The sequence below is a fragment of the Trachemys scripta genome, chromosome 5, assembly GCF_013100865.1.
Source record: "Trachemys scripta elegans isolate TJP31775 chromosome 5, CAS_Tse_1.0, whole genome shotgun sequence".
Lineage (NCBI taxonomy): Eukaryota > Metazoa > Chordata > Testudines > Emydidae > Trachemys > Trachemys scripta.
This window is the reverse complement of record NC_048302.1, coordinates 22,899,836-22,917,450: the sequence shown is the minus strand read 5'-3', so window position 1 is coordinate 22,917,450 and position 17,615 is coordinate 22,899,836. Positions and strand designations below refer to the sequence as shown.

General features: G+C 40.8%; 2 protein-coding genes across 2 annotated transcripts in view; both read left to right on the top strand.

Moving 5' to 3' along the window:
* The window catches only part of LOC117878232 (probable E3 ubiquitin-protein ligase HERC6), a 41,954-nt gene extending 31,914 nt beyond the window's left edge, over positions 1-10,040 (top strand). Inside the window, exons 16-23 of the mRNA XM_034772329.1 lie at positions 688-858; positions 1,894-2,040; positions 4,103-4,269; positions 5,919-5,985; positions 7,021-7,091; positions 8,383-8,566; positions 8,671-8,773; positions 9,340-10,040. Of these exons, the coding sequence (XP_034628220.1) occupies positions 688-858; positions 1,894-2,040; positions 4,103-4,269; positions 5,919-5,985; positions 7,021-7,091; positions 8,383-8,566; positions 8,671-8,773; positions 9,340-9,551 (1,122 nt within the window). The 3' untranslated portion in view covers positions 9,552-10,040. The remainder of the gene's footprint in view (positions 1-687; positions 859-1,893; positions 2,041-4,102; positions 4,270-5,918; positions 5,986-7,020; positions 7,092-8,382; positions 8,567-8,670; positions 8,774-9,339) is intronic.
* Positions 10,041-15,482: 5,442 nt separating this feature from the next.
* Positions 15,483-17,615, top strand: part of LOC117878233 (E3 ISG15--protein ligase HERC5-like) — a 48,463-nt gene continuing 46,330 nt past the window's right edge. The window contains exon 1 of the mRNA XM_034772330.1: positions 15,483-16,281. Within this exon, the coding sequence (XP_034628221.1) occupies positions 16,029-16,281 (253 nt within the window). The 5' untranslated portion in view covers positions 15,483-16,028. The remainder of the gene's footprint in view (positions 16,282-17,615) is intronic.

Below are 17,615 nucleotides of genomic sequence, written 5' to 3'. Positions count from 1 at the left end.
GCACTGTATTCCTTTGACTAAAATCATATTTTTCCATTAAACCATTCCCTCCATAAACTTATCTAGCTCCTTTGAACATCACTTAAGTCTTCTTTTACCAATGGGTGTTTTGGTTTGCCATAGAGAGACAAGGTGGGTGAGGTAATATCTTTTATTGGACCAACTTCTGCTGGGGAGAGAGAGAAGCTTTCGAGCTTACACAGAGCTCTGGGGAAAGATATGCAAAGTATCACTGCTAAATACAAAGTTTTAGCATAAGCAGTTACCACATTTCAAGGGACCATACTAGGTGAAGTGTCCAGTTAACACACTCCAGTCATGGGGGCTGTGAGTGGGGGGGCATTTAGTGGGTTATAGATTGTTGCAATAAGCCATAAATCAAGTGGTTTGCCAGAGTCATTTCTGTCATGTTTTCCTGGAAAATGACTTTTTTGATATGGAGTTCATTCACTTTTTCATCTAACTCTCCTTGTAAAAGAAGTTCTAATTATGCTGTATGACGTGAATACCACTTACTTCTAACACAGTATGTTTCAAATGAAAGAAAATGGATGTGCAGTGCAATAAATTAGTGGCTAGAGCTGGGCAAATGTCACATAGAGGAGAAAATGTTTCACCCATTATCAATGCAGTATTTTTTTCAGGCAAGATGCTGGAAATATAGTTATATATTCATTTTTTTTTTAGGGTGCGAAGGTAGAAGCCCAATTCATACTGAAGCAGAATGAACTGTTGAGAAAGAGTGAGCTTCCTGAGTTGCCTGTTTTTCCTCTGCAAGTTAAACGCAGCAACCTGGTTGAAGATACTTTATGTAAACTAAGTCTGGTGGAGGACAGTGTCCTGAAAAAGCAGTTGTTGGTATGGTGCCCAGTCATGTTCTTCCTACTTAGCAATACGAGGGAGATTAGAGAGAAACTGTATAACTGGTTGGAATTAGGGCTGGTCGAAAAATTTCCGTTGCAACTGCCTCTCAATTACCTGAAATTATTTCTGAAAATAGCCTGCTTGCCACAGAAATGTCATGTTTTAGTTGGGGGAAAAAATGAAAACTTTTTGGGTGAAAACTCAAAAACATTTTAGTTTCAGTTTATGATGAAAACTCAGAATTTTCCATGGAAGAAAAAACATTTTCTGATCAGCTCTAGGTAGCATGCACCTGAAGACAGGTGCCTAATTAGCCAATTAGCAAGGATCGGTTTCAACGCATTAGGCAGATTTATATACTTGGTTACCCTCGACAGCTTCGAAAATTTTAACCAGGGTTTTGAGATTTTAACCATATGATCCCCCCCATTAACAAAGATCAATTACTGCAAGGTTTGTGGTTTTACATCTGCACGATAGTGAACATTTACCCCTCTCTGTTAATACTTCCTGCCCTTAGATCAGTATGATACCACAGCGTGTGGTTCTTCATTAGAATGCAGGCTGACTTGGTGTGCCTTGTCTATTGCTTTGTCATGGGACCTCAGAGGGCTGGCGAGTTCAAAAGCCAACTTCAGCTTATCTTGAGGGGAAAAAAAAGAGAGCAATGTGTCTCTAAGCAGACATAACGTGTACTGTAGCAGTGTGTTGTGGACATCATTTTTCAGAAGGTAGAGAAGGGAAACGAGGTGAGTCAGAGTTCAAAAGAGAGGTGAGAATGGCAATTTGTAAGAGCGGGAATGATGAAGTCTTCACAAATCATCCCTTTGCAGAGTTGTTCCTGCTCTGGTCTTGGAAAGGGCTGATTCTTTCAAACCCTAAAGCTGTGCATACGCTGGACTTAGTAGTTTGACTCTGGCACTAAGGGATGAATGTGGTGTTGACTGCCCCGTTTCTGGGGGAATAGTAGTCTGCATTGACTTTGGAACAATGGCTACGAAGAATACCCATCTTTCTCTGTTTCTGCAGGTGCAATTTGAAGGGGAGTTGCTGGGCCTGGATGCGGGCGGAGTGACGTTAGAATTCTTCCTGTACGTATTTGAAGAGATGGTGGATCCACAATATGGGATGTTCGTGTATTGTGATCCTGCGTCCCCAATGTGGTTTCCTACCAGCGTAAGTCAGAATCTGCTCAAGCCATTCAGGGTCAAGGGACAAAGGAAGTAATTTGCATTTTGACTCCAAGCTTCCTTACCTTCTGCACAGTAGCTGGAGTTGGCAGGGGAGGGTCTTGGAAGGCTGTGGCAATTTTCCAGAGAAGAGGGTCTGTACCACCTGGGTGTTTTATATTGCGGAATTGGAGAGGGTTCAGAGAATGATTGGGTGCATGGGAAAACTCGTATGCAGAGAGATTGCAAAGACTGGGACTTAGTTGACCGTAGAAAGGAGTTGAATAGGAAGGGACATGATTAAAGCATGTAAATCAATGAATGCTCTATACATGATAAATCGTGAGCTTTGTTGTCTTTGTCTCACAACACAAGAACAAGGGGACGTTCAACGAAACTGAACAAGTATTGAAGGAAATAATTTTCCATTCAGTGAGTAATTGGACTGTGGAGTTCTCTGCGGCCAAGAATTTAATGAGATTCAGAAAGGGACTGGACATTTATATGGATTACAAGTTTATCCAGAGTTATAATCGTACAAATAATAGTTTTAAAGGGATACAAATATCATGCCTCATGTTTTACGTCATTCCCTAGATATTAGGGATTAGGATGAGATCGTTATGAGAGGCAGATTCTACCTCCTGTGGGGGTTCTTGCTGCTTCTGACTAGCGGGACTTCTGATCCAGGTCTGGCAATTCCTGTATTCCTACAAGAAATATTTTCTAAGAAATAAAGTTAGAGAACGTTAACCACTCAGATTATCTTCTCTGTCTAACCTCAGTAATTAGCCAGACCACAGCAGTGTGTGGATTACTGTGCTCTGTACTGAAACTTACCATTAGTAATTGTACAAATTGTAACTGATCATCAGAGTGCATCTCTGAGAGTTCAGGTGAGCTGCAGTCAGATGGGGGACCAGTTCCATGGTTCTAGAATTCTGAATGACTGGTGTTCCCAGGCTAACTACAAGCATAGTCAAAAACAATTAAATTCCTACCATCAGTGGCAACTCTTCAAGTGGTCATATGCTGCTTTTGTATACTTTATACCGCAGTGGCCCAATTAATTCTGTGTCCTTACTCCTTTGTGAAATTTAGTTTTAGTGCTCAGCAAAATCTATTTTTGTCAGGGAGGGGGAAGAAAAAAGATAAATTCCTTCACCCCAATTTCCAAATAAATGTGAACAAAAAAGGGAAAGACTTGCTGCACCCAATAAAGTCTAAAAGAGGGCTTTTCAAGATAATTTTGCTCAGTAATTGCCTTTGGTTTGCACTCTGTGAAGTGATAGTGTGACATACACCTCTTGGCCGATGCACTGGGGATTAAAAGCATGAACTGCTACAGCTTGAGTTAAAGAGCCAAGGTGTACTCGGTGGGCCTGTAATGGACTCTTATCCTTTGCGGATGAGGCACGGAGTGAGACCTCTAACACGTTCCCCAGTGAGACACAAGAGGTCAATGAAATCCACTGATGGCAGATCTGTGGCTAATGCATGCCCCAAAGTTGCCAGATGCCCTCTCTTTTCCAGTAGCCTGATTCAGTCCTCCTTAAAGAGTCTCATTAACTCCAGAGGATCTTAGATTGGGCTTCAAAACAGGAGCAGACCTCTTATTCCAGGTGTCCCCGCTACTTAGGGCTCTGTCCTACTCCCATTTTTTTTCAATGGGAGTTTTGCCATTGACTTGAATGGAGCAGGGTTGAGCCTTGGGGAGCATCAGAAGGTTCTGGTGGGGTTTCTTTAAACATAGTTTCAGCTCTTCTTAGACGACTGATAGGTTTTGTTGTTGCTGATTTTGCTTTTTCTTAATTACCATAACAAAAATGTTTTAAAAATGTGCAGTGGGAGTTAAATTTTGCATCGATTGACCGTGACGTGATGCTCCTTTAACTAATATAAAAAATTCTGTAATTAATGTTTTTAGGGCTCAAAAATGAACCAAAAGATTTACGTAAATTTTGTCTTTCCGATCTCGCCTTTCTGGCTTGTTTGTTTGTTGTTCCATCATGACCTACTACTTACTTGGTTCTCCAGTTATAATATTTCAACACTTGGGTTTTTTTCAGCCTTCAGTAGAGAAGAAAAAGTATTTCCTCTTTGGGATCCTGTGTGGGCTCTCCCTGTTCAACAGGATCATTGCCTTCATCCCTTTCCCACTCGCTATTTTTAAGAAACTTCTGGATAAGAAGCCTTCACTCGAAGATTTGAAAGAGCTGAGTCCTGTGGTAGGGAAGTAAGTGATTTCAGCTATTGGTTCCAGCGGGATCTCTAAAGGAGTTTGTGCATGTACCCACATGTATATGAATGGGCTGGATAGTTTGTTGGCATTCACTATATTGTCTGTAGAGTGGAGGAAGAATAGTCTTGTGGTTCAGACACTGACCTGGGACTTGAGGCAGGGTTCCGTTTCCAGCTCTCCCACTGATTTCCTGTGTGTGACTTTGGGCAAGTCACTTTAATTCTCTGTCTCCATTTCATATCTGTAAAATGGGATTACCATTTTCCTACCAAGGGGTTGTGAGGATAAATTGGCTAATAGGTGTGAGGTATTCAGGTACTGAGGTAAAGTGGGGGCTATATAAGAACATAGATAGGAGGAAGCATAAGAGTAGCAAATGTTCTATTACTTTTCTGTGCTTGAGTTCTGTGTCAGGGTCATGCAAACTGCCTTTGTGAGGCTCGTGTTGGCAATAATTTGCCAGCAGCACTGTTGCTCTTAAAATAGACCGTATTGCAGTCTTGATCAAATTGAGCTTTATATGCAGTCTCGTAATCGCTTCTCTCTGGGCCCACGTTAAGAATGAGGGCTGTTATGACCCACTCTGTAGCATTCCACACTTCGGCCACCCTCGTACCAGGTTGTGTGTCTGGTTTTGCCTATTTTTGTAGTACCTTTCTGTTGGTTGTGATTTGATTTGGGGATTAAGGCCATGCATTATAACAGGAGGAGATGCATTGATGAGTACACCTGGATCCATTTTTTTTTAGGGAATCAGTAGCACCTTGAGCCACACAAAGCCCTAACGGTAAAGATCTATCAGACAGCTGCACACCCCGCCCTATGTTACGTCTTATCTGCTGTCTGTCTGGAACAGAGGGAGAGAATGTAGCACAGGCAGCTGCGAAATACAACCTATTACATACATTGCGCTGTTGTGAGGATGTCGGCATAAATAAAAGAGCAGAGCCTGAATAGCTTGTGTTGTCATCAAAGCCTAGAGATTCAGTGTTAAGAGGGGGACGGGGGCGGAAGGACAAATTACAGTTACTAGTAATTGCGCTGGGCAATAAAAACATACATACAAGTGCCGCTTGCATACAAAGCAACTTATGCTTTATAACATAGAACTCATCTTGACTTCTAAGAAGTTGAAATACCATATGTTTTATGGGACAACCAGACTTGAGATACAGGTTTTTCCTGGACAGATATTGAGAAAACAAAAAATTCCGAGCTTGACCTGCAGGAGGGAAGGGAGACAGATTGATGAGAAGAACAGAACTCTGGGGCATACGGTAGCAGAGATGGGGGTAGTGGGTGTAGATTTTCTACTGGTTTTTGAGCCCAAAACTTCTCATAGTGGCCTTTATCCCTGACACGTATCAGGTTCTTCTACCCATGAGTGCAGAATTTACAATTTTTTGTTGCTTGCGACTGGAAATATGTTTAACTATAGTATTTACTGCTACGGTTAGCATAATTTAATCTACAAACAATCAATTTTTTAATTGTTGTATATTAAACATAATGGCTCATAGTTATTACAAATCAATAATAAATGGTTGAGATTTGACTACTCATGGTGCAGGGTAATTTATCATGTGGTCTGTCATCTAACAATTTATAAGTATATTTTTGTCTCTTTTTTTTTTTTCCTTTAGGAGTTTGCAGGCAGTTCTAGATTATGAGTATGATGATATTGAAGAGAATCTTCAGATACATTATTGTGTGAGTACCTCTGGAAGCCATTATGATACATGTCCACTTCATTTGCTATGCACTACAGTAGTTACAATTGCTTTCACTTTTGAAATGTTGTTCTTTGCTTCACACGGTGAATTGGGCGCTCTTACACTGCTGATGTGGTATTTAAAAGCTTTTCGTGTACTTACTTCAGTCGCTTATTCATTTTTTTTCCTCCCTGCATGTTATCCAGTTTAGGAGACGACGACTGTTCCCTCTGGAAATTCAGAATAAGCCACTATGGGAATGCAAGTCTAGAGTGTCTTTTTATCAGCACTTTGAGGCAGGGGCTATCTTTTTGTTCTGTTTGTACAGTACCGGGCACAATGGTGTCCTAGTCGGTGACTGGGGCTCCGACATGCTACTGCAACACAAATTATTTTCCCAGCTTCACAATCTTTGAAAATGAAAACCCCACTTTAAATAAGATACTTGTAGGAACTAACCGATTTTGTTTTAATTATCATAGTCTCTTATTGGAGCGATGAGCCCTTTGGCTCTGAGGCTGGTCTCTTCCAATCACAGTGGGCCAGATCTTGATTTGTTGTAAGCAAAGGCAATTCCATAGACTTCACTAGTGTTGAATTTAGCCCGTTCTATCCTGTCAATCAATGAGCGAAAGCTCCGGGTATGATAGGGGAGGCCTGGGCTTGAAGGGGAGATGGCAAAGGCAAAAAAGAGGACAGAAATCTTCATGTTTTCTTTAATGCCTAGAAACAAACCCATCTGAAAATGACATATAAGAGTTCTACCTGTGCACATTACTGACACACCCATGTCTTTTAATAGTTACAGGAAGTCACTGAAATTGTGGTCACATTTGCACCAGCCACGCATTCTCTCTTGCCACTATAGTGCAGTTTTGAAGGTGATTGGATTAAAGGTTTCTGTAACACGCACAACACCAGTGGGAAGTTTGCAGCCATATTGATTTCAAGTACCGTAGTAGGGAATTGTTTAATGGAGAGAAGGTTGCCTGGATTGTTGCCTCTTCTCACAAGAATGTTTTCATGGTTTCAGGTGTCGTGGGACAACAAGGAAGTAGACCTGATTCCAGATGGCAGTTCCATAGCTGTGAACAACAAAAACAAGTATCTTCATGCAGATTGGTTTATTTAATTCTAACTGGTGGGCCTTTTACAACCGGGCCTTTCACAACCAGGCCTCAGAGTCAGAGCAACTGTCCAGCTCTTTACAATAGTGTCCTTTTAAGTACTGCAGTTCTCAGTACCTCCATGCCAATGATAATGAGGCAAACTCTCCTAGCTGGGAGAGCAGGGATAAGGTGGAAGGTACAGGAAAAGATAAGCTTAACAGTTACAAACACCCCCATATAGAGACCTGAGCCTTTGTCCCTCTCACCATCCTCTGCGTGGAAGGCTGGGAGTGAATACGTGTCTCCTTTGTTCAGTCCCAGACTCCTCTCCCTAGTGAGGTTATGTGAACCCCTGACTTGTCACCTGATGAGCTGATTTAAAACAATTCCTCCTTTGGCACGTGTCTGTGAGAGACGCACCAACATTTCCCCCAAATGCATGTGTGCAATTGCATGATACTGGGCCTCTCTCCCTAGGACTGGGCAGTCTAAAGGCACTTGTTGAGACTTTACCCACTTCAGGCTCCCCATCAGGACACAATCATTTTTGTCATTTTGTTACAAACTCAGGGCCAGATCCTGTGAGTATTGAGTGTAGCTCTTACTGTCATGAGTAGTCACGGGGACTATCATGATTTCAATTCGCAGTAGTAAGCAATAAATCCAGCAATAAATGTTTGGAGGGTCAGATTCTAAAGTACTTCCTACCCCTGGGACACGACACATAAGAACGGCCATACTGGATCAGACCAAAGTTCCAGCTAATCCAGTATCCTGTCTTCTGACAGTGGCCAGTGGCAGGTGCCCCAGAGAGAATGAACAGAACAGGTAATCAAGTAATCCATCCCCTGTCACCCAGTCCCAGCATCTGGCAGTCAGAGGCTTAGGGATGGGGTTTCATCCCTGATCATATTGGCTAATAGCCATGGAAGGACCTATCCTGCATGAACTTACCTAGTTCTTTTTAGAACCTCAGTAGAAACTTTTCTCTTATAACCATCTTTTGAAACTATTATCTGAGCCATTAAATGAATGTCTCCCTCTTCCTTAGCATCAAAGGAATGTCAGTCAGTTTAATTCTAACAAGGAGAAAAATACTTTTTAAAAAAAATTACAGGAAAAAATGGTGTGTCAAACTGTATCTGAATAAAAGCTATTCTTATTACTATTTTATTGCTGTGAGGTGAGGAGCAAGGTGACCATGCAAATATATTTACTGTCCTATGTGTATGAAGAGAAGAATATTGTGTGTAAGCTAACCAATATCTCTCTTTGGTTCTGTGAAGGAAGGACTTTGTCAACAAGTATGTGGATTACGTCTTCAACAAATCTGTGGAGGTGGTTTATGAGGAGTTCAAGAGGGGATTTTATAAAGTCCTGGACAGAAAGATACTTAGATTCTTCCAGCCTCAAGAACTGATGGAGGTGGCAATTGGAAATGCTAATTATGACTGGAACAAATTTGAAAAGGTATGAAGGGAACAGAGGAAAGAATCTTCTCCAATATCATTCTGATTTATCCACTGAGTTTCGCTTCTTAAGAGTAAACATTTTTCCTTTGTTCCATTTTGAAGAATGCAGTCTACTGGGGAGTGTACACTCCATCACACCCCACCATCAAAATGTTCTGGAAGGTTTTCCATGAGCTTACAGTGGCACAGAAGAAGGGCTTTCTCTGTGAGTATCATGTCCACCAACAGAATAGCTGAATTTTTGAGAGAAATAAACCAATGAAAAATCTTTCAAAATAGAGTAGTTACCATGAGCCACTCTTCCTTGAAGTAGAATTGACTCCTCTGGGGTTCTACAAAGTCTGTCCCGACATGTACAGTGCCCAAAGATTCTGTGCAGTAAAAATGACTTCTGAATGAAATACTCCCATTGACATCAGTGGTGCTAAACATGCACATAAAGGGCCTGATCCAATGGCTGCTGAAGTCAATGAGACTATGCATATGTGCAATGTTTGCAGGATCAAGGCCTTAGACTGTAAGCATCTCAACTGCAGGGACTTTGTCTATCTATTTGCCTTTAAAGCGCTATTCATGCCTATGGGGCTATATAAATAATTTGAATATCATTCTGAAACTGTACCATTCTGAAAAGCATTATTGGAGATAAGTTTATACGAAATGTGCTATGGTAAATATTCCTCAAATGCCCATCACTTTATAAAAGGTAACTTGAAATACATACTTCTAACTCTTCTTCCAGCTGAAATCTAATTCTGTTCTGCTCTGTAGTGTTTCTCACAGGAAGTGACCGGATCCCTGTAATGGGAATGGACTGTATAAAGATAAAGTTCAACCAACATATGACTATGTCTGAAGATCACATCCCTGAAGCACAGACCTGCTATCACATCCTGATCCTCCCACAGTATTCTACAATAGAAAAACTCCGAGAGAAACTTCTTCTAGCGATCGATAACAATCGGGGGTTTGGCAAAAATTGAGTCACAAATATGCACAACATGAATCGGAAACAGAAATGCTCCCTAGTCTCTTGATTCTGGATTCCTTCCTCCAAAATTCCCATTGGAATCAGGCCAGTAGTACAGTCTCTTCCCGATACAGGAGAAAAACTTTGGAATAATTCAAACACCACTTACAAAAATGGGTTTGTTTGCTTTTGTGTTAAGTCTGCAGTGGCAATTCCCAAACACCCTTGTTCAGGAGTGTCAGAATTATTTAGGGTCTCACTAACGTGAAGAAACAGATTAAACCCAAATAATATCTATATAAGTTTAATGGTTTGACTAAGCCTCAGCAAAGCAGAAAAATGTAGAGCATAATCTAAAATAGGGTTTATAACAGAAACTGTGGCACACTCTAATACTAGTCCAAAACTGTAGTGCTATAGGATGAGAATTTAACTGCCATATATTGAAAGCTTCTAACCAACAAACTATATTAAATTACTGCTATATCACTTAAATCTCAAATTAAAAAAATACTCTGACCATTCAGTGTATACATTTTGTATTAGAAACTCCATAAAATATTGTCTTGAAGTATATGGGAAGAATAGAGAGTAGTTGTATATGTTACGATCAAATATTATTAACCCTGCATTGTATTCATAGAATATCAGGGTTGGAAGAGACCTCAGGAGGTCATCTAGTCCAACCCCCTGCTCAAAGTATTAAAAGACAACTTCAAAGAAAAAGATAAAATATCAGTGTCTAAGGAATTATTTTCTTAGTTTTCAACCTAATACAAAATTATAACCCGTCTACTGCACCCAGCAGATCAAACAGCGAGTTCCAGTTTATAACCTTAACGTTAGTTGTTTGTCAAATTTCACTAGCTTCATGATAACTCTACCAGTTCTTAAAGCCATTTTGACCTACTTTTTTTTGGTAGCATCTTGAGGTAAAATTCTCTGGCCTCATTTTGATGTTAGCAACTTGCAAACGCTATTCAATATAATGTAGTAAGAGTGATATTGCATGTGAATAATTCTGACCTATTTGGTGGTTGGGTGAGCAGGGTGAAAAGAATGCTAATGAAGAAAATACATTTGATGGGATAAAGTTCTGTAATATTTTTGCAATAATGGTGTTTCTACTGTATTTAGATAAAGACAATGTAAATGTTTAGGTCCACATTATATCACTGATGTTTAAGTAGAACTCCCCATTGAAATCAATTAAATCTACTTAAAAAGCAATTGCATCACATGGCCTTTTTGTTCTTAGTATTTAGCAGCACAGAAGTCTGATTTCCTTGGTCTGACTGCTAGTTGCATGTAGTTTGCTAATGAAAGTCGCATCAAATAAAATTGTAACCCGCTTTTATTTCCTTCATTCTTCACTTTGGCTTTATTAGTAAGGAAGTCAATCATCTGGTCCTGTAGGCATTTCTCTAGCGAAAAAAGGGATTGAATGACCTGCCTCTATTGTATGCATGATGGACATCTGAGGAAGGGACCTGGGGAAAATAAAGGGATTAGTAATGGAAAAGAATATAAAGGAGAGTAGAGGTAGTCACACTTCCTGCTTGGGCCCAGACTCAGCAAGATATTTAAGCACCTGCCTGGCTTTAATTACATGAGTTACCCCCATTTATTTCTGCTCACATAGTTGCTTAGAAATGATGCAGGAGGCTTAGTAAAAAGTTTGTAGTTTGACAAGATCTTGAACTTCTAGAAATAATTAACAAAGTCATATTGCGGAGGCACAAATGGCAGTTTTCTATGGTGTATAATTAAGTGAAATAGATACATTTTCACAGAAAAAGGCACATCACCACCTCTGCTACATCTGTTAACTGCTCCCTACCCTGAGGACCAAGGACTGTTTAAAAGAAAAAGCAGGAAAACTCAATATTCACATATTGTTCATTGACCTCATTCCTGCAAGTGGATGAACTGTTTTTGATCAGACTTTCCAAAAAAGTTCAACCTGAGACAGGCACAAAGCATGGAAAATTTCCGCCCTAAAGGTTAAAGTTTATCTTCTGGAAACTGGGAGTTATAACATTATAGTGTTAAGCAAACCTTAACTATAGGCATTACTACTGTGCTGCTTGTAATCTTAGAAGTTTAATAGTCAACACAACATTCTCTTTGTTTGCAGAAGGGTGGCATTTTCTGATGGAGAGGCAACTGTTAAAAATTGCTCTTCACTGGACTGAGGCTGAGAATCAGTGGGAGTATGCATCCTTCATAAACTGCAACTCCAGGGCTGAGGGGTGGAGGTGGGGAGAAATGCAAATTCAGATGGATGAGAGAAACCTCTGCATTACATCACACACACACACACACACACACAGCGTTACATCACACACACACACACACACACTCTCTCTCTGGCCTGGTCTGGTTTCTGAACAGTGTTAGAGAAACAACTCAAAAACGGCATCCATTTGTGTGTTCTGCTCTGGCCCAGGGGCTGTATTTTCTAAGTCAAGTCTCTGCCATCCTTCAGAAGTTGGCTCAGGGGCAGAAAATAGGTGTGTCAGTGAAGTAAGACTGGAAGTTTTCATCCATCAGAATGTTCATCTTGGGGGGTTCACTTGACCTGTAGAGAAGATGGCTGCCTGATTCCAGGTCTCCTAAATCCTCACACACTAATCCTCGTCAATTAAGGGCTCCCAGGTATCTAGACAACAACTTTCTGTCCGAAATGTATTAACTAAACCAGGGGGACCCTTTTTGTTGTGTTTTTATGGATCCTGCTGGGACAAATAGAAACACCACATGAGCCAAGCCTGAGTCTCCAAAGAAAGAAGGCAGAGGAAACGAAGCAGTCTCTCTCACACAACTCGGCAGCTCTGAGGGACTTTCGAACTACCATATTTGATCTTTTATCTCAAGATATGCATGAGCTCTCTGAAGATCCAGGAGAAGTGAAAGCTCGTTTCACCTATTTAGAAAACGAACTATGAAAAACTGCCATAGAACTGAAGGAAGTTAAAACAGAGAATGTTTCCTTAAGGCAAAGACTAACCAGTCTTGAGAAGAAACAAGAAGATCTTGAAAACCAATCATGCAGGAATAATTTGTGGTTACTGGGCATCTCTGGAGGGCTGGGAAGAAAAACATGATTAGCTTTCTCCAGAACACACTCTGAGGTAATGGGATTGGGTCCCATTTTGCCTCCCCTAGAGATTGGAAGTGCCCATCAAGTGGTAGGGGCCAGAAGGAGAGAGAACAATAATAACTCCAGACCCATCATCTTTAAATTGCTAAGAGTTAATGACAAAGTTAAGCTGATGTCTGCTGCTAGGCAAAAAGGATTTTTTTTATAAGGATTTTACATTTTCTTTGTATCCAGACTTCTCTGCAAATTTAACCAAGAAGACAGCAGTATTTAATGGCATCAAATGCGCTCTCACGGGGTCAGATATTAAATACAGCCTCAAATAGACTGATATCTTCATAACGAAGTTGACAGACTCTGTGAAATACTTCAATAATCCCATTGGATTCTTGGCAAACACTACAGGACTCAAAACTAGATCTTGCTAACAGCATGATCTTGGCATATGTAGGTATTTTGGTAAATATAGGGATATTTCTGGCGGATTCTTAATTTGTATTGTGTACGGGGGAAGGGAGGATCGGTGCAGGCATACACTGCCTAGAATCTGGACATGCCCATATTGGAAATCTGAGATGTTACAGGGATGGAGGATTGTATGGGGTGTGGTGTTTTTGTTTTATGGAGAGGCACTTGGAGGCTGTCAGTCTACTGGGCATCAATCAGCAGCTGAACAATCACTGATTTTTCATGAGCTGTATTTAAAGTTTTGTTCCTGGAATGCACAGTGGCTTAATGAACTCTCCAAGAGAAGCAAAACTTTGAGGCACTTAAAATCAAATGGAGGTCTCATAGTTTTCCTTCAGGAGACCCATTTAAGGAATGAAGATGCAGACAGAATTTAAAAACTGAGTGGGAAGGTGAATATCACTCCTTTTTCAACTCCAGGTGAAGGGAAGTAGTGATATTAATCCACAAGAACCTAATTTTTCAACGTATTCTGTCATGAGTGGCTCCAGAGGGCAGATACATCATAATTGAAGGCATTTTCAATGCTAAGAGATTAATTTTGGGGAGTGTATGTAATCCTATTGGTGAGAATGCACCCTTTATCGCAGAAAAACCGGACATTATTTCCAACGGAACTGATGTCCCAGTGGTACCAGGAGACTGGAATGGTGTCATGGATGATATTGTAGACAAATCTCCGTATTCTAAGCAAAAATCTCAGGCCTTTGCAAGCTATCCATTATCCCTGCTGAAAGAGAGTGGACTAATGGATGTTTGGAGACTGAAGCATCCTACAAAGGATAATTACACATTTCTCTATGGTTCATACCTCCTATTCCAGATTAGATTTTTTTTATGATATCTAAGGTACTAGCTTGTAGAGGTGTAAGTCAGTAATATTATCATCTCTGATCATGCTCCAATTTCTGTTCACATAGATATTGGTTATAGTGCTACAAGATCCTCAAGATGGAAGTTAAACACACATCTACTTAGAGACCCTAAATTTCTTTAGATGATTGAAATCTCCATTACAAACTTGTTAAAAGAAAATACAGATACTGTCTCCTCTACTACAACTTTATGGGATGTACTGTAAAAGAAATATGGGAGGAGCTAAACATCTCCATTTCCTCTGACAGGTGGGATCAGATCTGGCACAATATATGAGAGCATCCAGTTCTCTTTTTTTGCATTTCTTTCAGAACAAAATTTTAATTAGCTATTATTGGACTCCGGGGTAACTGCATAAAGCTGTACTCACCCTGCATAGAAACTGCTGGAGATGTGACAGCACCTGTGCAAACCTGTCTCCTACATTCCTTGAATGTCAAAGTATATCCACATTTTGGAGGAAAGTGTGTGGTGCTCCATCTAAGGTGACTGGGGTAGGGGTTTGCACTACTTCAAGCCTCTGTGTTTGGGACATTCTAGAAAATCTACCTGTTCCCCTGATGGCAGGAAACAGGATTGCTGCAGGACTTTAGAGAGGCCAAAAGAGTCAGTTTACAAAAATGGAAATCTGGTATTCCCCCAACATTCTCTGATTGACTGACAGCTAACCAACACCGTCCTCTTGGAAAAACTGACAAGCTATGGAGACACACAAACCAACTATCAAGACACTTGGTCTTTCATGGAAGTGTTACAAACTGTTTCCAGGTAGATTGGGCTTCTGAAACTTCTCCTTTTTGTGGCGGTGGGTAGGGTGGTTAGGGAATTATTTTTCTTATAACACTTAGGCCAGGAGTATTTATGAATATTTCATACTCTGCTATTGTTAAATCCATACTCCTGCTGTGTTTTCTTTGTCATTGTATTTGAATATGGCTGTATGGATCTGTTAAAACTTCTGAAAGATGGAAAAAAATAAGAATGTTCGACTTCTCATCCCTGCTCCAGGGGATGCTGTTGGTGAGACATGAGAGAAATGCCCAGAAATTGCACCAGACACATAGAAATGATGACAGGTTTCAGAGTAGCAGCCGTGTTAGTCTGTATCCGCAAAAAGAACAGGAGTACTTGTGGCACCTTAGAGACTAACAAATTTATTAGAGCATAAGCTTTCGTGGGCTACAGCCCACTTCTTCGGATGCATATAGAATGGAACATATATTGAGGAGATATATATACACACATAGAAATGATGCTTTTCTTCTGGTTGCTTTTACTGAAAGGAAGGGGGAGCGATAAATCCTACCGATGTAATGTCCAAATTTACCACGGGGTGGTCCGAAAGGGCTGCATTTTCTGACACACTACAAGCCACTGAGTCGTTGCCATAATAGATTGGTTGTCTCTGCTGGAGATAATGAATTGTATCCGCTTAGCCACCCAGCTAAAGAAACTCTGGCTCAAGTTTTTATTGCACAACAATGGAAGTAGCTCTACATTTTTCTCTTTTCATTACTGATGCCTTTAAATCCATGCCCTTTGCTGCCTCTGTGTGTGACGCGCAGGTTTTACTTCCCCTCCTCCCCGCGCTAAGGAGAGGGCTGGGAAAAGCCGCATACTTTCGATTTCCTGCAAAGGACACACCTCCTGTCTCTCTCCCTTTTACAGAAGGCGGAGGGGCGGAGCAGTTCGTGGAGATTTAAACCTGTAGCCTCTCCCCTTCTCTTCACCAACATTCACACTCACGGTGGCATCGGACAAGAGCTTCAGTCATACAAGGAACTTTTATGAGCTAAAAAAAACCCCTGGGCTGCCTGGTTCTGTTTTTCTTTTGCAAATCTTCAAAGAGTAAAAACCCTTTTCTCTCTCCGATTACTGCCACAAGCAAAAGCTGAGAGACAGACGTATCCTTTCCAACGTGGGTCCCAGTGGACTTTGTGTTTATCAGCTGTTTTTGCTGCATCTGGAGCTGTTTCCACAATACGGTGTGTCGTGGCTGGCTTTCTCTGAATACAGCTGGAGAATAAGAGCATATCTAACAAAATGCCAAGGGACTGCCAGACAGGCAGGCAACAAACCAGCTGCCAAATGAGTTTATTGTCACCACCTCCTCAACCAGCAGAAGTAGCATCCTCATCGTTGCTGTTGTTCCCAAAACCAAACTGCCACCCCAACTTCTTCAAGAAGCACCCGCAAGAAATCTGCCAGATAAACTGCAAAGAAAGCTCCCTAGCTGTCGTGGAGAAAAACGGGAGCGTTCTCATTTTTGACAAAGAGGGCGAACACAGAAAACCCGGTGAGTATTTGTTTTTCAAACTCAAGGACCAGGTTCTGATCTGGTGTAAACTGACACAGCTCCAGAGATTTCCTAGCTTCCCAGCAGCTCAGAATCTGGACCAATATATGAACATTTTCTTTTTTGTTGTCATGTGCCCAAATCTAACCCCTTTAGAGTTAAATGTGTGATAGAAATTGAAGGTGTGTCTGCTGTGATTCTGTAATACGTTATTTTTACAGTACATTAATATGGTTATAGTCTTCCTCTTTAAATTAAACTTATCACAGGAGACCAAGGTAATTTAGGACTTAGGTTGATTTTTCACAGGAAACTCCAAGTGGTTTGTGATTTGCCTACTCTTGCTGTTCAGAAGTCCAATTCCCAGGTCCCTGCTGCCACTCTTATTTCTGTCTTATCTCTTCTCTCACTAGAGCAGTTTCCTTTCTCTGTCATACCAAGTACCAGTTTCGGTTTCCATTCCAGAGGCTGAGCAGAGTGTTACTCAGGGGCCTGTCAGGCTACCTGGCGATGATGGATGAAGTGCAGGTGGTCATTTCTGCACTGCAGACGCCTCCTGATAGTTGGAGGAATAATCCTTTTTCCCAGGAAAATAGGAATTTTGTTGTTATTACAGATAGTTGACTCTCCTTGACTTCTCAGTGATCTGAGTGCCTTGGGCATGTAAATGTAAGCCCTGATCACTGGCTTCATGTTGATTTAGTTTAAGATAAATTTGAATGAGAGGATCATAATTTATGGAGCAGTAACGTCTACATGATAAGGCAGATGAAGGCACGGATTAGTAAAATGGTATTGAGATCTGATGCACACTTACAGGCATCTGAGATTCTGTTATATACTGAGAATGTTAAAGCTTCTGCGCTAAAGCCCAATTTTAGATAAAAACTATTGACTTTATTAGGGTCCCGGCATAATCATCTTCCCCTTTTCACCCTTTTGAGTGGGTTTCTTTGGAAGGAAACAAAGAACCAACCAAACAGAGACTCCTGTGTGCAGGAGTCCAAGTCTAATAAGAATGAAGTTTAAGGGATTTAGTGGGGACACTCCTATTTTGGTAATGGAATAGAGTCTGTGAGAAGGGGACCTATAGGCTAGAGAAATCTAACTTAAAGGGACTGTGGCTAATTTTTGCCTCCCTTTTTGATACTATTAAAGAAGAAGAGGAGTTACAAAATCTAAGCTGACTAGAAATGCTTTGATGATTTCTTTTGTTGTTGCACTAATACAGGTTTCTATTTATGGATGTAACCATTTTCCTGTGGGACGGGGAACCCAAGCAGGCATTAGATCCAGATAGACATCTGGCTATATACAACCGTGAAACTGACTAG